This window comes from Castor canadensis, chromosome 12 (assembly GCF_047511655.1).
Source record: "Castor canadensis chromosome 12, mCasCan1.hap1v2, whole genome shotgun sequence".
Classification (NCBI taxonomy): domain Eukaryota; kingdom Metazoa; phylum Chordata; class Mammalia; order Rodentia; family Castoridae; genus Castor; species Castor canadensis.
The window spans coordinates 126,096,046-126,121,664 of record NC_133397.1 but is presented as its reverse complement, the minus strand read 5'-3'; the positions used below and the strand labels follow the sequence as shown (position 1 = coordinate 126,121,664).

Sequence of the window (25,619 nt, the reverse complement as noted above, 5' to 3'; positions counted from 1 at the left end):
CATGCCTGGCCTCATAAAGAGAACAAGAACTCATTGTCATCTGTATTAGCGCAAGTGGGAAGCATTCGGGGGCTTTGTAAGTCTTGGCAGGCTCTGGAGTCTTTATATGCTGCTTGGGAACAAAGCACGGTTCTCATTTAGCTGGGCCAGATGTGTACACTGTCACTTCAGCTGTCCTCAGCCAGGGGACAGAAGGACCTCCAAAGGAAGTCATTGCCTGCTTGTTTCTCTCTAGCACAGGTGAACCTGTAGAATCTAGTCTGGGCTCCTCTTGTAGAAGGAAACCTTTATTTGCACAGCTAGAAGCCAGCTAGCTCTCTTTTTCTGCTTTTATCCTCTTCCCTCCAGCCCGCTAGCACTGGTGTTGGTTACCTGCTTCTTCCCCAAGACCTTTGCTTTCTGTTTCTTCACCAAGTTGCTGGCTCCATCACAGAAAGACAAGCATGACAAGTAAATGCTGTCATTATGAAACAGAAACCAAGAGATGGAGGTGACAGAGTTAACTCGTGCCAGGCCATCCTCAGGACTTCCCATCACCTCCTAGGGAAGAATGGAGGACCCCTGGGGCCAGTTTTCATCTTTCAAGTGATGAGGAGAAGCAGAATGGCGCACTGGGGAGCAAAGACTTTCAGTTCTGATGAAGGGGGTCACCACATAACATGGTGAATAACCACTCCTGGTTGTCTAGCTACACTTCTCAGTGGTTCAATGGTGGTTGCTCTTTTAAACTGTCTTATGACTGATCGAGAAGCCAGGCATGGTGGCACATGGCTGCAATCCCAGGTACTTTGGAGGCCAAGTGAGGAGAATCAAGGTGACCCTGGTTAAGTTAATGCAAGACTCTATCTGAAAGCAAAAGGACTGGAGGCATGGCTCAAGTGGAAGAGCACCTGCCCATTTCTCGTTATTGTGAGACGTTCTGGGTTTTCTCTGAATTTCTATTTAACAAAAAGATGAGTTTACCACTTTGACATCACTACCTACCTGATCCAGAAATTGTGTACATATTTAACATCCCATATTATTACGAGTATTTTTGAACATTATGATTTGTAAACATACTGATTTGCTTGAAATGTCACCTCCACCCTCCTTTTATGAAAGGACAGTGCTTAACTGCCCAGGCACTACAGCTAGACTTTGCATCCTTGACTTGGATGATACCTTCCTAGCTGTGTGATCTTCGGCAAGTTATTTAACCTCTCTGTTTTTCAATTATTTAATTGGTAAAATAGGAACAAAACAAATATCTCGTAAGGTTATTGTGAGGCTAATTTACAAGCAGTTCTTGAAACCTCGTAAGAACTCAACAAATATTAGCTTTTATTATTAATTCTCTGGTTAATTAACACTAATTTATTAAACTCCATTTTAAATATCACCATCTCTGTGAAGCTTTCCACAATTACCCGAGGCAGAACTAATCCCGTTCACTGCTCTGTTTTCCCAGAGCATTTTGTACATATTTGATTGAACTGTAAATAATTTTTAACATGTGTCTTTCTCCCTTGCTAGATGATTAGCTCCATAAGGATAGATTTCTTTCTCTTTAAAATTCCTGTGGTTGTCCTAGCTTCTAGCATAATTCCTGGCTTGTTGTGAGTGCATAATAAATACATGCTAGTGGTTTACCTCTACTGAGATCTCAAAAATCCCTGAGCCTTGGGCCATGCTTTGGTTTCTTTGGAACATCGCACAGTCCCTAGCACACTGCTGGTCACATAGCAAATACTCCATAAATACTTACTGATTGACTCATAGTGAAATTGCCTACCTGGGAAACAACAGACCATTAAATCATAGCCAAGGCATGTGAAAGGGAAGAACAAAAGATGAAATCTACTGAGTGTGGCTTGCTTGGAAATAATGCCATGTTATAAACAGGGTCATGGGGGCAGGGATCAGAAACTGGAACACGTGGTTGGACAACTTGTTCAGAAAAGAGGGTTCCAGTTCCCTACGAGGGGTGCTAGGGCTGCTCCTCTCGCAGATGGCAAATAATCTACTGTGGTGGCTGAGAGGATAAACAAGGCAGTGCATTGTCGTGGAGTTTAAACCATCAAACAGGATCTATAAAGAGGCCAGCAGTGAGGAGGGAGGAAACAAGAGAAAATAAACAGATGGGTGGGCAGAGGATGCATTAGGCATGAAAACAGGGGACGCAGGCCCTCGGGGAAAAGGGAAGAAGAAAAAGAAATGGTATGTGAAGAACCAAAGTACTGTAGGGAAGATGCAAAAGTGTTAACAGGGCAGTGAAGGAAACACATGGCGTGCCTGGGTGTGCGTGTGTGAAAACCAGCGACAGCACCGGAAGCCAGGTCGGATGCACATGCAGAAAGGGAACACAGCTGTTAATTTCACTGGGGATGACTATCTACCCATCCAGAAAATGGGCTCTGGAAGAATGGGCAAGGACCATGGCTCCTTGCATTTCAGCTGCACTTGCTGCATACATACTCACATGCAATCTCCTCCTTTCATTTAAAACAATGGAGTTGAGGCCTTCTGACATCATCTCCTATTTATCCTCCTGCCAGCCTCTCCCTGGATTGTACCATAGCCTTCTCCCTGGTGTCCCTGCTTCTGCTGCTGCCCATCTTGGGCCTTGAATCAACACTCAGACAAAAAGATCCTTTGCAAAAATAAGTCCTATCAGTCTTCCTTTCAAAAGACCTCAGTGGGTTCCTGCTAGGGACTTTGTGCTTTCCCTGCTTTCTGAATGGAAAGTTCTTCCCCTAGATAGTCACACAGTTCATGCTCTCACTTTTCCAGGTGTAACTCACTTGCCTCTTAATCCAGCAAGGGTTTCTGGCCCACCTCTCTAGGGATTCCTAGTCTCTTCATCCTGATGGATTGTCTCTGTAACACTTGTACTCAGCTGGCAGAGTAGGTATACTTGTTTGTCTGTGATTTTCTGTTTCTCATACTAAATGAAAGCTCCAGGAGAGGCAGGATTTGTTCACTGTTAGTGTGCCAGTGACTGTCACAGTACCAGCCCACAGTGGCTGTGCATTAGTGATTAATGGATGAAATGTACTTGTGAATATGATGGTTGCTCCTGGCTGGACACTGAATTCTCATGGAGTGCATATAAGAGACAAAAGAGACGATACAAGATGTTCTTGGAAGAGCAGTTGTTGTTTCTGACTGGACAGCTCCTCATTCTTAAGACTTCTTCCTTTCTTGTTTTCTCCCACACTGTCATTTTCTTCTGGGCCTTCTGCTCTGTCTATGATGGCATCTTCTCATTTACTTCCTCAGAGCTCCTTATTTCCTCACCCAGGTTAAGTAAGAAAAAAGAAAAAAATATATGAAGCGTCTATGTGGCTGGCTCACAGCAGGCCTTTGAAATGTCAGGTCTTTCTCCTTTATATCCTCCACAATCCCTTGAGTTTATCAGTTGCAGTGTACTCAAATAGAAAGTTTTCATCACACACCAAAAATTCCCGTCAAATATAAAGACATGAAGAACAAAAGCTGTTCTTTATCTCAGTGAGATCACCAAAACTCCAGACATCATCGTCCTTCCTCTTGTTCTTATTGCTTACTCTTCAGTATAAGGAGAATTGCCAAAACTTGGTATGTGTGTGTGTGGGGGGATAAGCTAATAAGGCTTTATTAATTTCATCTCTGTCTTTACCATCCTAGCCATTTACCAAATGCAAGGCCATATTATGACTTGCTTGGAATATCCTTTTCTAATCGCTTCTCGGCCTTTTGGCTAAGATCAAGTGTGGAATATCCTTTTCTCCTCTTACCCTTCTAATCCCTACCCAGTTTGTGGGTTTCTTAAATGCCCCTTCCTCCTTGGCTCCCTTGGCTTCTTCCACTGAAGCTAGGTCTCCCTATGAAGGACATCTTATGCGTCCTGTATTTTTTTTTTCATGCAGTTTATAGTGCAAATCTAATTTCATGTGTTACTGCAATTCTTTGTTAGCCAGTCTGTCTTTTTGTTGTCCATTCAATGCTTAGTTGGCTCCTGGTAGGTGTGTAGTAAAGGTCTCCTGGAAAATATATGGACTTCTTCAAAACTTCTAACTTGGTTGACCTCCAGAGATTTGTGTAATCCCATTCATTCTTTGAGTTCATTTTAATGGACAAAATAGAAATAGCCATTTAACCTGTTATTCCTTCTAACCTGGCCATTTCTAACATTGTAACTAATAGTAAGTGACCATCATTTAGGGCGCATTGGCACAGGCACCGTGCTAGACATACTTCACACATCATGGAATTTATAACCTTAAGAAGCAGATGCTTTTATTATCTCCATCTCACAGATCTGGTTAGAGAGGCAAATTCTCACAGTTCCCAAATGCTGGTGCCTTAGTTTGGACAATGGGCAGTGTGGCAAAGTAGTTACATGCTTAATGTAGGAATCTCTTCTACCATAAATGTAATCTGCTAAAATCTTACAGACTTTGCTTTGTATTTCTATGAAGTCTAAAGACTTTTTTTAAATGGCCACTTTCTTTAAATATTTCAAATACTTAACAAATAAAATGACACAGGTTCAAATTCAGTTTCATCACAGAGTTGTCTCTCTTTGCTATGGTTTGAATGCATTCCTCAAAAGTTCATGTGTTGGAAACTTAATCCACAAATTCATATGTTAATGTAACTTGGGGGTGGTCCCTTTGGGAGGTAATTAGGTTTAGATAAGGTGAGGCTCCTGTGATGGCATTAGTGACTTTGTAAGATGAGGAGGAGACACCTGAGATAGCAGGCTTGTTCTGTCTTGCCCCGTGATGCCCTCTGCCACAAGGCCTTCACCAGGTGCCAGTGCCAGGCTTTTGGACTTCCCAAACTCCAGAACTATGAGCCAAAAAAAAGCTTGTACTCTTTACAAATTATCTGGTTTCAGGTGTTTTGTTATTGGCACAGAAAACAGATTAAAACATACTTATCTATGATGGCTCAATGTAATGCCTAGAATCCATTTCCTCTCTACTTATAAGATACTTCTTCTTCCTCTCCTTCTCCTTCCTCTTCCTTCTTTTTTCTTCCTCTTCTCCTCCTCCTTTTACCTCCTTCTTCTCTTCTTCCTCCCTCTTTTTCTTCCTCTTCTGTTTCTTCTTTGAGATCCCTAGGGACTCCATGTGTAGTGTTGGAATTAAAGACCTTCCAGTGCTGAATACCTTCCACTGTATTTAGCATAGGACTCATATCCCCCCTTGTGAACGGTCTCTCCATGGCTACAGATGAATTTCTGTGAGAGAGCACCTAGGGCAAGCTCTTCAGAGAGATAGAACATGGGGAGAGGAGCATACTCAGTTTCAGTGATGGCAGCCCACATCTCAGTGGTGGTGACTTTGGAGAGAATGGTACCCATCAACACTATGACCATTTTAAACAACTCCATCTTAGAGGGGGCAGAGAAAAGAGGGTGTGACTCCCAAAGGATGACCTGAGAGGTCCTTGGGGATGGAACTGTTGGTATGTTGACTGGTGATGGTGGATACACAAACTTAAGTATGTGAGGAAATTGCACGGAACTACACACATGCACACACATGCACGTGCATACCAGGTAGTGGTAAACCTGTAAAAATCTGAATAGGATTTGGAAGACTACCTGCCTGGGTCACTGTCTTGGTTGTGACCAAGTTGGTAGCATAGTTTTGTAACATGCTGCATTGCAAATCTGGATAAAGGATACAGTATTAGTTCTTACAAGTCAGTGTGAACCTTCATTTCTCTCAAAATCAGAAGTTTCAAGGAAAAAAAGCAGGAAAGGTAACATACACACATAATTCTATCTTAACGGTAATTTTTGTTTTACCCAGAAAACAATCTCCTGAGACACAAGTAAATGTACAGGTTTTCCTACAGCTAAAGCTCAAAGTCCTTCCACAATGTAAGGCACCATACTGAAACTGAGGCTGCGCACTTGTAACTTAGCGATTTCGTATGACTAACATGAGCTCTCTCGGTATGAACTGCGCATTAAAATAATTTTAATTAACTATGAGAAGATAAAGAATTACTGTTCCCAGACACATTTAATACACACCAAAATTTCCAAGAAATACAAACCCAGTAAGTAGTGTTCCCATAACATAGAAAAGATACAAATAATAGAGGTTATTCCATAATTCAAATGCAGTTAGCATAGACAGAATTTTAGAGACTTTCAGAATATTTAAAAAACAAAATCAGTGATATATCTGAGGAGAAAATAAGCATTTAAACCACACTTGTATATTTTTCAACAGTAAGATAGACACATTATCTATTAGGGCTAATTTTACCTTGATGGTAGGGATGGGCTTTTGGGGGCTAAAACATTTTCTCTCCAGTGGTGGAAAGGCTGTGTTTTCTTTCAGCCTCATCTTGTTTTCTGCTATGATTTTCTTGCGCTTTTCAAGAAAAGGCCCAAAGTGTGGCAGTTTCTAAAGAGAAAACACAAATAAGAAAGCATGTTGGCTCAGAGCAGAGACATATGAGAGGTTACAAACACACAAATATTTTCAACCATGAAACATATATTTGGGGATTGTGTCACACGTGTTGTAAGGAGGGTTTCATTCTCTCTGGTCCACAGTCTAGTAGGGATGGATTACACACTCGATATTAAAAAGAACAGAGGACTGCAATACCTTTACCAAGCTTGTATGTATTACCTACAAATGTTAATTAAAATGCATTTCTAAGAGGAAAGTTCACAATGGCAAAACCAAATCCATTCACTTAAAACAATAGCTATTAGTGAAACCATTTGTTTAGCATCCACAGACAGAGGTGAAACCTATTGATGCCTTTTTCCCCTTCATCAGGTTTTTAGCACGGTATAGACACGGCTGTATCCCCTGATAAATGCTTTTGTCAATAGCAAAGGTACTTTGCCAAAGTTCTAATCTGCATTGCTATTTTATTGTGCTTGAATTCTTACTACATCTCTTTAAAGATTGTAACTAATGTTGATTGCAATTTTCTGGAATCACTGAAAAACAAAATGGTAAAAATATTGATTTCTCTGTACAGAAAATAAACTTTATTTTGCATGAAGGAGGCAAAAATAGAAATGGAGAGGATATGTCACAGTGCTTCAACAAACTCCATCAGTATTCAAAATCACATCATGCCTTTAAATCTCAAGGTTATTCAATTGTACTTTACAGAGTTCATTTAGAAAGCTACCTGGGCGTCATGGAAAAAATGCTAAGTGGTTTCAAGTTAACACGAAAATGCCCTTGCACCATTCAATATCCCATAATTATTTCCTCTCCACTTTACCTTCCCCTTTTCTAGAACCTTTGATCCTCACTTTTACTGGCACACACTGGATTCCAAATGTTTTGTGTCAGCTTGTAACCTGGAAAGGCTAGGTCTCTTTTTAAAGACTGCAAAAAACACCCTCTCACTCGGTCAGAATAAAGCCCATTTATCTAGCTGATGGAGGTCTGCAAAACGATAGCACTCCAAGGTCATCCTGACCTCTGACTTAGCAAGTACTGTGGTGAAAAATCATACTTGTTTCAAAATGCTGGCCTCCGCATGCCAGGTTGCATAACGCCCCAGAAAATGAGTTCTCTGGTCTTCTGGAGGGTAAACTCATCCTAAACTGTGTTTCCATCAAGGCCACTGTAAATTTATATTAGCAAAGAACATATTCATGTGGAAATATCTCATCTTGTTACTTCCATTATCAATTTGCCATAATTATGTCAACAAGTCAAGTAAGTGGAAACATCACGAATGCCAAATTAATTTATACGCAATTAGATCAGAATGATGTACCTTACCTCTATATCCTAATGCCTTCCTAAATTATAATGCTTAATGGCTGCCACAGTATGAAATGATTAGATAGATGGGAGAATATCTGGTATCTATTTTACCATAAAATAAGTGATGCTGACTTATTAAAAGCATAAAATTTAAGAGTATAAAACAAATTCTCAATATTTATCCCATATGTAAGTCTCCTTAATACAGAAAAGAATAACACTCGCTTGAGATGTCCTCTTAGGAAATTACTTTTTCCTGGGGCAAATGAGGTCCTAGGGATTACAAGTGGAGCTGAAGAAATGACCCTTTTATTCAAAATGATCTCAGTGTCAGTGGGCTTATACCCACACCCTATAAATCTTGTCAGAATGTCACTCTCTCTACACTTCTCTCATACATTGAGGACACCTAAATCCTACTCTTAGATTCTTGAAGATGACCAAGAGCGACTAAGTGTTTAAGCACATGGCCTCTGGTTAAAGCACACCCCTGATGTTAACAGGTCCCATGAAAATCTGGACCACTGTCCTGGTTTCCTAATTGGATCTTCCCTCACCCGACACCATTCAATTTCACCTGAGTTTACCAAAGGCAGTTCAAGAGAAAGAGTTCTTGGAACTTCTTGATTATCTTCTCTAAGGAAAAATCAGAGAAGAATTTTTTTCTATATAGATTATTCCTTATTCAAATATATTTAAATTGAAGCCACGACTTTGAATTGTTGCAACAACAGTAATGATGATGATGATGATAAATATTTGACTATTTCTTGATACTGAAAGGAAGATAAACATGTAACTTGATACTTTCTGCAAATTTGTACACTAATTGACCACATTTTCCACCTATAAATTATGTCACGCAGCCTTTCCGTGGCTAATAGTGCTATGATCTTTTGTGATTAATCCTAAGGACAAGTTCTCAATTTAACACCAAGATTTTATCTATACATTGGGTAGAAGAAGCAGTGAAATCAAAGGAAGACAGTTGTCCAATTTTTCATTAGCTCAAAAGCACACATACACAAAATGTCAGTGATTACTCCCTCAGCCTTCCAGTGGACATCTCCAACTGAAATTGGGTTTATTTGTAATTCCTCGCTGCTATGTGGAAAGTCTGGAGTTTGAGGGCTAGCTTCCAAAACTTCAAGGCTGCCATATTCATTTTGCATCCCTCATTAGTATGAAAAAATTATGTGCTTTAAAGAAATATTTGTATTAACACAACTTTAGAATTTGGGACTTCTGAATCTTTTACAAGTTCAGGTTTCTGAAAACGCAAAGGATCAATTCTTTCCTGTGTCAGCGTTTCACCTTTATTCATGCTGCATTTAGGCATACACACAGTTTCTGATGTTGCCAAAACAGACAAACAAAACACCAAAGCTGAACAAAGCTAAGAGAGAGTGAAGGTGAATGCATGCCTGGCCACCGTGTATGTTTGCAATCAGTGATGATGAATAAAGCATTTAGTTCAAATCTCTGCCTGAACACTCAGATAATTGATTTCCCATTGCAGGAGGAGAAGCAGCAAGGGCGGACAGAGGCAGCAGCAGGACTTTTTCCTCTTCATTCATTATTTTCTTATGGGAAAAAGTTGTAGCCTGCAGTAACTCAAAGCAGGAGATTTTCAGCGTCATGCTATATTTCTTAAACAAAGGAAAAAGTTCTGTAGGACTATCAAAAGCTGCTTTGTAACTGATGAACTGAACATAGCTCAGAAATGGTATGATTTTTGTTTCAATAGTTTCTCCAGGGATTCATCATTGAATTTGTTCTCACCAGAAAAGCTAAATCCTACTCATTTGAAGATAACAGTATCTCACACTAAAACTGTCTCTATCCAGATATAAAAAGCCTTACACTGCCAATAGAAAAGTGACAACATAATGAATCAACAGTGATACCTTAAGCCAGGAAAGCTTTAAGGTAAAGAAGTCTATTTGGGTTATAATTTATTCATGGATCTATCTAAAGGTAATTGAGCATATTTCGAGTGAAAAAAGGGTTCTTGTTTCTAATAGAGGCAGGCGCTGGCATCATCCAGTTTCAATTGCATAATTTTTATGAGAATGGCAGAGAGTTGGCTAAAAGCACTAGTCTTAAGCACGGTAATGCATCAACTCTACTTTCTTAATCATACTCCCTTATCTGATTGGGTACAATAGTAGCAAGAAAAGTAATTACTCTGACACCTACGTGGTACTGATGTGAAAAGATAAAAGGATTATGTGTACATATCATTATAAACCTGGAATCAATCAATTTATCAATCTATCTCCTTTATGCATGTGTGTGTATGTATGTTTGTGTGTGCACACATTGACAGACTTAGGGATGAGGTAGATGTAAAAACATGCTGCACAACCCTAAGTTGATGGTTACTTTTTCAAAAGACTTGTTTACATAGGGCATGGCTAAATGATTTATCCAATGGTTTACACTTTTTTAACAAATATAATATCAAATATTTACTCTGGGCCAGGAACTGTCCTGTGCTACATTAAAGACTAAATAATTTCCATTTGTGTACAGTTACCATCAGCATTAATTTTATAAGCACCTCTTGCTGTTATTCACTAAGGGCTATGTGAAATTGAATTATATATCAAGGATACACAGTAATGTATTTATCTCAAGATGTGATCTATCAAACTTCTTAGAAAACTTTGATTAATCAATCAAATGACTAACAATTGGGGAGAAAAATGAAGAAAACAAATCTTTATAGAGTTGGTCTTTTAAGAATTCAAGAAAGCAATTAGAGTGGTTTTTGGATATCTAAAACAAAAAATAATGTGGGAATAGAGTGGAATACAGCTGGGATCCTGTGCTCTGAGTCTGTTGTGTTTTTTGTAAATGGGCAACAGTGGGGATTTATATAAGTGATCTACACAGAATCCCCAAACATTGTAACTTCAATTGCCATGTCTGCACGATTAAGTATAGCAAGGGAGATGGAGATGAGAAGTCTCTTTTCTGTATTTTCTGACCTGTATTGCCCAGAGGTCAGCTACTTCTTCCTGTCTGCCATTATAAAAACCACTCACTTACTTACATTTGACTGTGGTTTTTATTTTTAAAAAAATCTAAGTCAGTTTTAGAGTGGTTTAGATTCAGAAACTCAGATTTTCCCCAGTTGTAATTGGTTTGTAGTGCTTAAATATTTAAACAATTTTAAATATTATTATCAAATTTGGACAATGGAAAATCACAAAATAGTGGGAAGAGAGAGCCGTCTGTATGCTATGTGTTCATAGTGCTATGGGGTACTTACTGGTGCAAATTAGGACCTGGGGTTGAACATACAAAATATAAGCAGACCACTTTTGATTAAAAAAAAAAAGAAATCTGAATCAGTGAAAAGCAATCACATCCATGTTTCATAGCTAAAATAGAAAGCCAACATCCACAGGGTCCAGGGTACTGGTTTAGAAGTCAAGTTTGCATGAAAATCACAGTTTTGCACACATTAGCTGTGTAACTATGAGTCAATTACCTAACTATTCTGCTACTAATTTTCCTTTTCAATGAAATAAGATTGACAGAATCTAACTCAGGACATTAGTGCAGGCATTCAATGGAACAATGCTTGTGAGATGCATTTAAGTGCTCAGAATGCTTTGTGGCGAGCTTTTTTGGCATTTGTTCATGGTGCCCTATGGTAAGAATAGCTCTTCCCAATTTTTTTTCACCTGCTCCATGCCCATCAAGGCTTTTTGGTTTCAGCTCAGTCTTCACAATGTCTAAGTGATCTCTTCACTGATTTCCGCCCTGCCCAGTATTGGGGCCCCTCTGGGTTTGCAGAGCCCTCTGGGCATACCTTCACAATAAACCCTTTCACCTCTGCACTGATCTCTGTTAGCTATGGTGTTCATCTTTTGAGATCCTGAAGAGCTACTTTTTGGTCTAGGATGAAAAACCTAATGAATGAATGAATGAATGAATGAATATCTTGAATATACACACAATCTTGCTGGTTGTTTGAAATGTTGGACAATCCCCAGTCATTACTTTCAAAGAGAAATTAAATGATACAAATAGTTGATTTAATATTAAAAACTACATGAAGTAAATAACATCAGACCTATAGAGCAGGTGTGATCCACAAATTCACAGAAAATATTTATAAAGTGACAGACACTTGAAATTTATATATAAAAGACAGTGTGTGACCTTAAAGAGCCTACAGTTAATAACAGTCACAATACCCTGTGACAGGGGCTGTGGCAGAGGTGACCGAGGCTGTTATATGAGCAATGACAATGTGTACCTAACCCAGGTGGTGGGGTCAAGATTGTCAGGAGCAGGTGACATCTGAGCTAAGTTCTGAAGCATGAGGTGAAGGTGCATGGTGTGCAGAGCCGGTGGAGGCGTCAGGGTCAGGAAAAGGGGAAGAAAATCCAGAGGGAGAGAGGTGAAACTGAGGAAGAGGCCCTGGGGAGCCAGGAGACTGCCAACCTGCTGCTCTCCTTAATAAGAAACAAGGGGGTGAGGCGCTTTCTCTGTGAAAAGCAAGCCGGGCACATTTTGTTGTGAAGTGAAGTCAGAAAGTGTATTAGGCACAATGCCAATCAAGGAAGAAATGGCAACATTAACAGAATGCCAATGAAGCAAAGGCGAGGCTGGGCAAGACTTATTTTGTTTGCCAAGTGCAGTGTAGATACAGGGCCACAAAGACAATGGGGGATGATTCTTTTCAAAAGCAGCCTGGTGAGGAAAGACGCACTCATATTCAGAGGAACTGGGGTGAGAAAGTTGTTAACATTTAAATAGCATTCAGATGACTCACATCAGTTTTCTGTAAAAAACAGTCATTGCTTAAAGTAATAATCTTTACAGCAACACCTTTAGGTTGGGACTTGGGAAATGTAGCCCTGACAGCATGGTTTAGGAGAACTCAAACAAAGAGATGTTGCAACCACTGAGCAGACAAAAGAAGAACATGGACCCAGGAGGTGGGCAGAGAGGAGCAGCCTTCTGAGGACAGAAGGCTGAAGAACTTTCATAAAAGACAGCCACTACACTATTTTAGGATGTGTGCACGGATGCAATCTAAATCCTCCTTCATGATCTCTGCTTAATAAAGTCTGCAATGCACTTACATCCCTTTGTGAGAAATTTGGAAGAAAATCAGGGGAATAGGGTTGAGTTTCATGGTTGGGTTGACGAATAGCTGAAGAGAACAGAAACCAATAGAAAGTAAGATTTGAGGGACAGAGTTCAGTGAGAGCCAAAAGTGACCTAGAGAATGTAATTTCTAGGGATTTGTGAGAACTCCAGAAGGACAGGACTCAGTGGATTCAACTGACATCTGAAGTATATAGGTAATTATAAGGAGAAATGGGATAAGGGGAGGAAGAAATGCCCAAGCAGTCAGATGTAACGCAGATCCAGTGAGCAATTAATTCTAGGTAGAGATTAAAAAAGGCTATATAGTGAGTTCAACTATGATGAAAGATTAGAAGGGGAGAAGAGTGTAGTGTTATCAAGGAAAGAGAAAATGGAATAAAGCGAAGAAGCTATGGTGAGGTCACTCTTAGTTGACTAAAGTACAGTAAGTAACTGGGGATTGTGTGTGGTAATATCTAAGAAGGGCTCTGAATTCTGGGCAAAGCAGTTTGAATTTCACTCTTTTGGATGTAGGGAAAAACCCAATATTTGAAAATATGTGACCAGAGCCTTGTGGTAGCAGAAGAAAGGATGGATTATGGGATCGTGACTATGATAGAGAGAATAACCCAGAATTTCAGAGATGGGATTCTAGTAGGAAAGTAAGTTAGATGACCTGTAAGATTATTACTATTATTATTTAAGATTTTGTTTAAAAAACAAAACAAAACAGTTCTGTGGTATAATGGTTATGAGTCAACTTGACTAGGCCAAGGGATGTTGAGCTGATGTGGTAAAACATTATTTCTGGGTATGTCTATAAGTGTGTTTTCAGAGTGATTAGCATTTGAATTGGTGGAATGGATAAAAAAATTGCACTCTCCATTGTGGGTGGGCATTGTCCAATCTCTCCAGGGTCCCCATAGCTCTTTCTTCTGGACCTGGAGCAGGGACATCCATCTTCTGCTCTTAGACACCAGAGGTTCCACCTCGAGGTACTCTGGGCTCTTGGTCTCCTTAGGGATTTAACCCAGCTCACCACCCCCAACTCCCTAGTTTTTAGCCCTTCTGAGTCAGAGCAAGAGTTACTCTGCCATTGACTCCCCTGGTTCTCGGGCTTTTACACTCGTTCTGATCAGGCCCACAGTAAGCTTTCCTGATTCTCCAGCTCACAGAGGGCATATCTTGGCACTTTTTGCCCTCCATTTCTAAGTGAGCCAATTCTTATATTAAATTCCCTTTTGTAGATGCAAATAAATCCAATTAGTTTTGTTTCTCTGAAGTACTCTAATGCATACAGTATTCAGCAAATCAAAGAGTCAATATTGACTACTACTTCCACAAGGATAAATAGTTCAACAGTGACCTTCACTCTCTTGGTGCCTGCCCACTGCTGCATCCCTGCTTTCTCAGTGGTTCCCTGAAATCACCCCAAGATGTCTTTCTTCCTAAAGACCTCTTCTGCTACCTCTATTGATCATCTTTCTGCAAATGACCTCTCCTTTCTCATCATTCCCTGCTCAGTCAGAATCCCAAAACAACATTAACGTGGGTTAACTATGGATTTCATAGGCTAGAAATTTTTTTTTTAAAGTTACTTTTTAGTCAAAATCAACAGGAAGCAGTGTTGGTAGGGAGCCAGGGCAGGACGAAATAGAATTAGCTTTTTGTTTCTTGCACCCAAGGACACTTTCTTGTATTCTGTAGAGATGATGAGGTGGGGGAGGAATCCTAAGGAACATCAGCGTCCTCAACAATAACTTTGTATAGGGAGAGATGATTAGAGCCTGATGAAGGAAGGGTCATTGTCATCTCCTTCATTATCATTTCGTCATTGTCATCATCTTCTTCATCTAACATCAGCTCATTTATCAAGCACCACTGCATACCAGGTCCTTTGCACAGTGTGTGGATGGATCTCTTCTCTATCACAGCACTCAAAGCTAAGTATATTTGGACCTTTCACAGAAGACAAAGGCTGAGGAACTTGTTCCAATGCTCACCATTAATAATTGTCACAGTCAGGATTCAAATCCCAGACTGTGCTATATTGTTATTCTCATTTCTTTATAAAGTTTTGTATTAAGGCATTTAAGATATTTTCTATTGATACAAAGAGGCATACTCCATACATACTCATTTTCTTGCAATCTATGCTCCAGATTTTTCTCATTTCACAAATTGCGATGGGAAAGGTGTTTCACACAGTAGAAACCATTAGAAAAATGCTGAACACATATGAAGCCAAATATCTGAATTAGTTCAGTCCTGTTTATTACTGGCCTCGAGTTTAATGAGCTCAAGTTAATACAGGTGAAAGGCCAGAGTTACATGCAGAGTTAATGAAATACCATAGAGCTGCTGAGAAAATGATTAGCAGCCAAATGTGAATTTAATATACTTCATCTTCAAGAAGCAGTGCCCCACGGGAAGCATCTTGCTGGGAAGGCAGTGTGACATATTGGAGGTAGCACTCCCTTGAGCACTAGGATTGGGGGCTTGAGCTCAGCCTTGCTACCAGCTAGTTTTGTGACCCCTGGCAGGGCGGGGGCTGTCTGAGTTTCAATTTTCTCATCTATAAATAAGGGGGTTGGACTAGATGGTGTATGAAGTTCCTTCTAGTAATATGTTGCATCTTGTTTTCCAGTTTCCAGTGAGAAATCCTTAGGGTTGATGTCCAGGTGTTATAGCACACTATATGAATGAAACATTGGGTTGAGTCATAAATTATGTCTTTCCCTTCTCTACTTAACCGTAGAACATTCTGACTCTATGTAAGCTGTTAAATATGGATACCGTGGATAACGTTTATCAAACTTCCAAGGTTAGGTGAGGCCATAAACTATTTTAGGCTGCATCAGTGAAAGGTAAGACAACAATATATCTGTCTCATCTTATTACTAAATAATGAGATCTGTATAAATAATTTAATATTTTAAAAACAGGAGATATTATATCCCATATGAATGGGGAAATGTGTGTAACTAACAGTGCACCTGAAATTATCTTTACAAAGTTTGATGTCTAGTTACAAAATCACCCGAAGTACTTTTTATAGAAACCAACCAATTATTAGAAGTGAATATAAGTGACAACACACTCTGAATGACCTGGGCAAGTCACTAGCTCTCGTGAGCCTCAGTTTTCATCTGTGAGAAACAGGAATAGCAATGATCACTCTGCCCATTTCTCTTCATAATTGTTTGAAATAAGAAAACTTAATAAATTGTGCTCTTCTAATCTTTTGAAAACTGGAAAGCACCATAGAACTGACATATTATATCATTATATTGCACAACCATCAGGCTTATGGTCAATATAATATAAGATAGAACGATGAATTGGGCTTTCTGAATTAAAAAAATGCCACAAAATATTAACTCCACATCTAGAAAGAAAGACTTCCCTGAGCAGTCCTTTCGACGCCTTAGGAGGACTTGGGTGAAATATCTTGCTTTTCATATCCACCTTCCAAATGCTTTCGTGACTAAATGGTGCCAAGAATATAAAGGGCAGAAGCCAATGAGGGAAAATGGAATAAAAATTACTTCACACAATGAAATGGAAGGAAAGGAAAACAGAAAAACGAGGCAACGAAGAAAAGGAGGCTGCTTTAAATATGATGAAAAGCACACAGAATTCTGACTGGATTTGAAGCAGGAGTAGATTAATCAATTTTTTTCCATATTTATTCAATGTGATATCTGACAGTTTCCTGTATGGAAATACATGGTTGGCTGCTGCAAGCCTTTTAACCTGAAAGTACAGCACAGGATGGACATAAAATATTACATTTTGATTCCACCTGAAATCCTAGGAAGAGCTGTAGTTCCGGACGCATAGAATAATAATATGACCATCATTTTCAGAGTCAACTTTTAGTTTTTTTGTGCTAAAAAGAGATTTATATTGGAGAGTAAACAAAAGCAAGGACAAGTTTTTTTCCCCCCCCTCAATGGAAAGAAAAGAGGTTTCTAACATAATTAATCACCATATTAGCAAGAAGTATTTAATATGGGAAAATATCTTTTATATATTTGGAGAAGTGCACTATGAACAATAACTTCTGAATGCAGACACAGAAACAGCCACAAAATCCATGAGGCAAAATTTACCTTTAATCCAGGTCTCCTGACTCCAGCCCCATTGTCTCTCCTCTATGTTGACTGGCCACTGTGTGCTATTTCTGACCATTTTGTGCCATATCACCCAGCAACACCATATGGCTTTTGGTGTTTTAAGAAAGACATTAAGGGGAAAATCTAATAAACTGTGTCTTTGAGAAAGCCTTCTAAAATATTCATTCAGTATATACCTTCTGCCTAGCAACTTCTGTGTTAGACACTGAAGAACTGCTAGAAGTATGATCTTTGTCCTGAGGGAATTTCTATTAGCATTTAGTATACTAGGATTAAACAAAAAACATCAGGTAAACATATACAACATTTATAATAATTTGCAGTGATAGACATTCATCTGATTGTTCAAAGTTTAATTCTACAAGACAATAATCCTTTTCTATTTGGAGCAAAAAAAAAAATCTGAGTTCCTGTTAAACCCAATTGTCCAGTTCCTCCATGTCTACAACTGAGCAATGGAAGGACCATGACTGAGAATGACTATCCCTCTGTAGTGACAGAAATTGGAAATGGACATTCAATGCTGCCCATCTTAGTCCTTAGCTTTCTTCCTCCATGAAATACCTTCTCTCTCCTAAAATCAGAAATTCCACTCCTCTTCATTCTCAGTTGATGACCTTGTCTCACATTATTGGTTAAAAATGGTGAAGTCATAGTCCTATTCCAAATTTCTAAATTTCATCAACTCCCCTCATCTGCATTCTCACCCTTGGTCTTGATGCTTTCAAATGATCCACTCAGGAAGTCTATCTAACATGCCTCACATCATCTGGAGGAATTGTTCCTAAGTTTTTCTTTTCTTTTTCTTCTCTTTACTTTTCTATTCTTCTCTTCTCTTTCTCCTCCTCCTCCTCTTCTTCCTCCTCATTCTTCCTTCTCCTCCTCCTCCTCCTTCTTCTTCTTCCTCCTCTTCTATCTCCTCCTCCTCCATCTCCTCCTCCTCCTCCTCCTCCTTCTTTGCTGGTACTGGGGATTGAACTCAAGACTTCCCATTTGCTAGGTAAGTGCTCTACCATTTGAACTATGAACCCAAGTCCTTTTGGTTTTTGTTTGTTTTTTAGATAGGGTCTTACACTTTTGCCCCACTGGACTATGATCCCCTTATCTCTACCTCTCAAGTAACTGAGATTCCAGGTATGTCCACCAGGCCTAGCTTGTTTTTGAGATAGGGTCTTGATAATTTTTGTCCAGGATGGCCTTCAACTGTCATCCTCCTATCTGCCTCCTGAGTACCTGGGATGTTTCTGAAATTTCTGTCTCCATTCCACAATTCACTATCATTGTTTGAATTGTTTTCATTAGCACACAGATATACTTTAATCTTTTCAAGCCTAAAAACAAATGCATGAAACACTCCTTTAACCCCACAGCCACCTCCAGCCATTGTTTATCTATTTCTCTTTGAAATTCTTTCAAGTATTGTTACTAGTGTTTGTCCTCAGACCCTATTTCACTCCGAATATGTTCCCCTTCCAATCTTTCCTATCCAGCTAATGGTCAACTGGTAACACATTTGCTCAAGTAATAAATTTAGGATTATTCTGCGTTCCTTTCTTTCCCTCACCTTCCTGCTGGATCTAAACCATCAGCCAATCTTCTAGGCTCCAGGCCAAACATCTGTCTCAAATCTCTCTCTCCTTCTCACTATCTACATCTCAAATCGCTCTCCTTCTCACTACCTACATTGATATGGCTCTAGTCTAAGGCTCAATTGTCTCTCATTTGGAATAATTCAATTGCCTCCTAGCCAATCTGGCTACTTTCTCTTTTGACTTGCTCTAATGAATTTTCAGCATAGTAGCTTGAGTAATAATATTAAACAGAAACTATGTTATTTCTCTGTTTAAAATCTCCCAGTGATTTTGTTGTGCTTTGAATAAGACCTCAACACCTCCTCATGAACTCTGGCTTCCCTAGCCCCTGCCCACCACTTCAGTTTTATATTTTTAATTCTCTCCTGGCTTTACTCCAGCCACACTGATCTTGCTAGCCTTCAAAAGTCCTCTAAGGTCTTACAGTCTTAGGGTCTTCACGTTTACTATTGTTTTGTCTATCTTGATTTTCGTATAGTTGTACCCTTCTTACATTTTAGGACTTAGATAAAAATGTCACCTCCTCAGAGAAGCACTCTATGGCCACTCAAATCACACTCTTCCCATCCCTATTTAATAAAACTCACATTGCTTATGTGTTTATTTTTGTATCTACATCCCATGAGGCATGAGCTATGAGATAGGACAGTCATCATTCCTATTTACTGTGAATTCCCTTGAACCTTGAACTATGCATGGTTCATTGTACACTCTCAACGCGACCAACTCATGGGTGTGCAGTATCTGAATTTAATGTGGCTTTTGATCCTAGTTCCATTAATAACTAGGTCTTTGACCTGTCCAAAATTTTGCTTAACTTTCATGAGATCTTCATTTTCTCATTCATAGAATGGAAAACAATAATAAATGGTATTATAAAATTTATGTAAATTATATAAATCATATAAAAGGAAGCCAGAGCTTGATAGAGTAGGCACTTAATAGTTTTTGTCAATTTCATTGTCATTGTAGAACTTCTTATCGTCATTAATACTGAAATTCTAGAAATATCTTACAGGGCCCAAGTGTCAGAACACCTGCCTGGAAATGTATTATAGTTTTTCTATTATTAACTTTGTGAGCTACTTCTAGACACAATTAAGATAGCTTATTTTGTTTATTTTAAACATGTTTTTAAAAAATATTTTGCTGTGTGCTTAATATTATGCTACAGTAAATATCCTCACTTCCAAATAAACCATTTTTTCCCAGCATTTAAAAGGGAAGTCAATGGAGAAATTGCTATTTCACATTTAGATTGCATGTATTCTATAAACTCAGAATTGCTCATATAGTTATGCAATTTTGCACTTCATGTGTTTAAACAAATAAAATTAAGAAAATGAAGATTTGATAGTTGAGGAGGAAACGTAAACTCTTGTACTGAAGGCATGAAGCAAGACCATTCTGTAGCCACAGTCAATGCAGTCACTGTGAGGGACAGGAGATGCTACTGTGCTACTCCATGAACATCTGGCAGTCTGTCACTTCACAGGCAACAGCATCTTCTCTAAAAGGAAGAGACTGAGATTCATCAGGGACTCCTCTCATACAGTATATGCTTAACTTAAGAGCCTCATCCCATGATTTTCATAGATTATCATACTCATGACTGTGCAGGCAAAGCATTCTCCTAGCTCTTAACCAGAGCATGAAAAAGAAATTAAAACACTGGCAGGCACTTTGTCTACAGTTTGTTGGACAAGTAAGAAAAGGACTTTCCACCCATTAATGTAAATGAAATTCTGTCAACTTGGAGCATTTAAACAGAGCCGACAGCAGCCTGTCTATTCATAAAAAACTTGACAGGATAACAATTACCATTGCACTTGACTTTCTCTTTCAATAAATGTAGGTCAGCAGGCATTTTTTGAAGAATCTACTTAAAATAAATTTGCAGACCCCCAAACTTCTCCCCTCATTCGTATCTATCAGCCCAGAGAGAAACTTTAACGTGCATTTTTTGCCTCTGTAACAGTGGTTTTAACACCTTGGGGTGAAAGCCATTTCAATGCACATAACTTTGTAGTTAAATAAGTGTGTGCTTACTACTGTGTGTATCTACACACATATACATTAAATGTATAAATATATTTTGTGCAAGGCACCCACACTCTAACACGATTTTTTGAATGCTGTAGAAAGATTCGAGGAATACCAAGCTATCTGTTATTCACTCCAGGGATTACCTTATGCTTCTATCTGATTTCAGATTTTTTTAGTGTTTAGTTTTAGAAAGGAAGGGTAAGGCAACATACAAATTAATCAATTTGGTAACTCTTCAAGCTTTGAGAAGACATTTAGTAGAGGAGAAAGAAGCAAATTTAATGAATAAATTGAGTTTGGGGGATTATCTGTGGAATTCACTAATCCACCTGACCCAGTGCCCCATTACTTAGATTTCAAGTGAGTTTAAACAAACTCAGGATAAGATTTTGAACTTCCTTTGGAAGCCCTGCCCAAGAGAATGTGTTTTCTCTGCCCAAGGGAACTTGGGAGAGGGTCTAGTAGATTTAGTAGAAAGCCAGTTAAAAGTCCTGTCAAAATAGCAAAGTGTGTTACACTTATTCATCACATACTGAAAGCATAGCACTGAATTTCATCACATTTAAGGTGTGACCAACAGGTGCTGGTGGCTCATACCTGCAATTTCACCTACTCAGGAGGCAGAGATCTGGAGGATTGTGGTTCAAGGTCAGCCTGGGCTAATAGATCAAGAAACCCTATCTTGAAAAGACACAATGCGCACAAGGGGTGGTGGAGTGGCTTACATAGTAGAGTGCCTGCCTTGTAAGCACGAGGCCCGGAGTTCAAATCCCAGTGCTGCCAAACAACAGCAACAAAAAAGATGCTCCCATACACGTTCTTATTCACACAATAAGGAATAAATGTAAGTAAAATAAATTGTTTAAAATACTACTAAAACTTTTTCACACTCAGTAATTCGAAGATGCCACCAATTGCAAGATATTCCGATTGAGGGGTATCAAAACATGAAAAGTTTAGTATTGAAGAAATGCATTATGTTCTCCAATTACTTTTCTCAGTCCTAAGATTCTTTCTCATAGCTGTTGGCACCAAAACAATGGCATCTCAGTTTCCCTACAGCAGTGACATGTGCAAATAACATCATCACTCCTAAAATTCTATTCGCAAATATAAGTTTGAATTTGAGAAAGCTGAAACTTCTAAACGTCATTATTAGAGAAAAGTGAGATATAAGTACTGTCCTATCTTCAGATTTATAACACACTCACAGAGAAATCACTAGAAGTTACTGGCTTGGGTTAGGTCCACATCTGAAAGCTCCTGAGACAGGTGCCTTTGTTCTTTCTTCATTCCTGTTTTTCCTCCATCTTTCCTAGAGCCATATGATACCAACTTTTTTTTTTCCAACTTAAGAATATGTATAATATGTATTTGTATTGTCTAATGTGAGTTCAAGGACAGAATATCCTAAGCAATATTTTTCCTTCAAAAAAAATCATGATGTTTTGGGCAATTTTTATAAGCTCAGTTTCCCTTTGGTGCATCTATATAAGTGCCTTTGCAGGAGAAAGTCCTGAGCAGATGAGACTCAATTATTTCTAGGAGAAATTTCTGTGGATCAGCATGCGGGGCTTAATTGTAACCCTGCCTCATAAAAGTACTTTTTTTATAGGGCAGAGTGAGCCACAGAGAGAAAGATACACAGGACAATGTCAAGAAGATACAGTATCATTATGCCATGTAATGACGGACGTAGGTTACATCAACCCTTAATAAGAATGATTCAAAAAGATAATATCGTATTTTACTAGAATCAATAAAATCATAAACAAATAGCATGTATTCCTCTTAGTCATTCAGTGATGGAGCTGTGTATGCAATAATGGATTCCTTAAATGCAAATTATGGCTAAATTCCTAAGTAAACCATCTCTCACTTCAGAGTCATTGTAATCCATCTCTTATGTCAGATGTACTGCAAGACTTATCCTTCTGATCACATAGGCTTTACTGCTTTTTGTCATTCATCTCTCATACTCAGTAATCCTTTTACCTCTCCCTTCTATGTTTATAATTTGAATGTAATCCATTCACTACTGCAAAAAAGGACCCAAGTATAAATAGGATCTCTGAGCTACGGCCAAGCAGGCATTACTGGCTGCACACTGGTCCGGGTTCCATTTATACACAGGACAGATAATGTGGAGGGTCTCCCTGCTCCCTTGCCTTCCTCAGTGTTTCTTGTCAACCCATAGAATTCACAGATTAAAGAGTGAGTGCTAGGGTCCTCTCCTGCTCTGATTTCTTCAGGATGATGAGATACACAATACTACCTTTCACAGGGTCTTGCACCACTGTGTGGTTGAAAGAAAAATCCTTGAGGGTCAGAATTGGCCCACATGAGTTCTTGGTCTGACATCAAAATAGATTTTGATTTCATTGTTTATAAGTTCCAAAGTAGCTAGATTGGTATTCATTTCTCAAAATCCTGAATGGCCACTGAAAAGAGATTAAATTTAGGAGGACCATATACACAGATGTACACATATGTGTAAGTACATTTTTATTAGGATATAATAGTTGTGCAGGGGGTTTCACTGTGCTGTTTCCATGCATGCTTACATTATACCTTGGGTCATCATCGCCCCCCCCACTGGAAATGATTTTCACATGTTCCAACGTCCTATCTTCATACAGGTATATGAGGCACAACAACCCTGCTCTCCCTGCTTTACCCTCTCCACTCCCCCTCCCACAGTGCCCTCCCCCTAACAGCACCTGTTTTACCTTCCTGCCCTTCCTTGTTCAAAGGGGTTTTGCCATGGTATTTCACCATGTGAATATACTGAACTTTATTTAACTCTCTTATCCTTCCCCCTACCCTGTATTGTTCTACAGGTTATAGTGTGCTTCTGTTCCATAATATATTTTAAGTGAAGAAAAAGCAGGGTTAGAATGGCATATGCAACAGGATTCCTAGCATATTTTAAGAAATATTTGTTTATGTATGTACACACACAGAGACACAATCTTACAGAAGAGAGATTAAAGACTTTTTTTTAAAGAAATGTTGTTTTCTAATTTTCTTCAGTGAGAACATATTACTTCATAATATATTCTCTATCCAGTGAGAACATACTACTTTTATAATCAAATACTCTCTAAAATGGCACACTGATGGGAATGTTATCAAAATCTATGAAAAAGTAAAAATGTCATTATTAGTATATTTATAATATTATCTTATTTTTTAAAAATATGACCTTCAAATCATATCACCAAGCAAATTTATGTTGTGGGAGAATGCCTTAGTAATGACTAAATACGGAAATAGGATAAGCAGACATCAAGTCAACTTTTTTGGGGGGTACTGAGGTTTGAACTCAGGACCTCACGCTTGCTAGGTAGGTGCTCGGCCACTTGAGCCACTCCACCAGTCCTCAGATCTACTTCTTAAATACATTTAAATACATAAAAAGTGAGACCTGTTCATCCTAGCAAAGCAGCACATATATTTTAAATTGTAGAATTTTATTTCTGAGAATATGGAACTCCTAAATTTAGTTCTATTTGGGGCTTTGGCAAATTATTATTCTCCATGCATTAAGCACTTCCCAAGAATTAAAACTACACTGCAAAACTCCTGGCTTTTATTAGAGCATGCTCTTCTTTGTCTCTATTTTTCTAAGAAGATGTAGGTTTAGACAGCTGTACATGTGCAAATATTTATACACAAAATGCAGAATAAAACCTTCACCCATCGAACACTGCACTGTGAAAACAGCTGCAATTTTCTGAACAACCTTGAACCTAAAAATATCGGGTCTGTACCCACAGATTGGGAGAAAATATTTGCCAGCTATACATCAAAGGACTGATAACCAGAATATACAGGGAACTCAAAAAACTAAACTCCCCCAAAATCAACGAACCAATAAAGAAATGGGCAACTGAACTAAACAGAACTGTTTCAAAAGAAGAAATTCAAATGGCCAAAAACACATGAAAAAATGCTCACCATCTCTGGCCGTACAGAAAATGCAAATCAAAACCACGCTAAGATTTCACCTCACCCCGTTAGAACAATTATCATCAAAAACACCATCAACAACAGGTTTTGGCAAGGATGTGGGGAAAAAGGAACCCTCATACACTGCTGGTGGGAATACAAGCTAGTACAACCATTCTGGAAAAAAATTTGGAAGCTTCTTAAAAAACCAAACACAGATCTGCTATATGATCCAGCAATCCCACTCCTGGGGACATACCCAAAGGAATGCAACACAGGTTACTCCAGAGGCACCTGCACACCCGTGTTCATTGCAGTGCTATTCACAATAGGCAAGTTACGGAAACAGCCAAGATGACCCACTACTGATGAATGGATTAAGAAAATGTGGTATTTATACATTATGGAATTTTACTCAGCCATGAAGAAGAATGAAATCTTATCATTTACAGGTAAATGGAAGGAACTGGAGAACATCATTCTGAGCGAGGTCAGCCAGGCTCAGAAGACCAAAAATCGTATGTTCTCCCTCATATGCGGACTTTAGATCTAGGGCAAATGCAGTAATATTATTGGACGTTGGTCACACGCTAAGGGGAGAGCACACTCAGGAGGAATAGGTAAAGGTAGGAAACCCAAAACTTGAAAACGTTTGATGTCCCCACTGCAGAGGAACTAATATAGTAACCTTAAGGTGACAGAAGTCAATATGGGAAGGTGACCGGGAAGTTGTGACGAGGTCAGGTAGAGATGAATCAGTTTGGGTTGTAATACACTTGTACATGGAAGCAATGCTAGGAGTCTCTCTGTATAGCTGTCCTTATCTCAACTAGCAAAAATGCTTTGTCTTTCTTATTATTGCTTATGTCTTCTCTTCAACAAAACTGGAGAAAAGGCCAGAACAGCTTCTTCCTGGAAGCAAGGGAGGTGGTGGGGAGAGGGAAGGGGTGGAGGATAGGGGAGGGGGAGAAATGACCCAAACAATGTATGCACATGTGAATAAATGAATAAAGAAAGAAAAAAGGATCACAAAAAAAATATATCGACTC

The 25,619-nt window shown here is 38.9% G+C and overlaps 1 protein-coding gene across 3 annotated transcripts in view; it reads right to left on the bottom strand.

Moving 5' to 3' along the window:
• Positions 1 to 25,619, bottom strand: part of Dpyd (dihydropyrimidine dehydrogenase) — a 798,376-nt gene that overhangs the window by 11,034 nt on the left and 761,723 nt on the right. For all 3 annotated transcript variants that reach the window (XM_074050934.1, XM_074050935.1, XM_020161557.2), the window contains one exon: positions 6,252 to 6,392. In XM_074050934.1, coding sequence (XP_073907035.1) covers positions 6,252 to 6,392 — 141 coding nt within the window. The remainder of the gene's footprint in view (positions 1 to 6,251; positions 6,393 to 25,619) is intronic.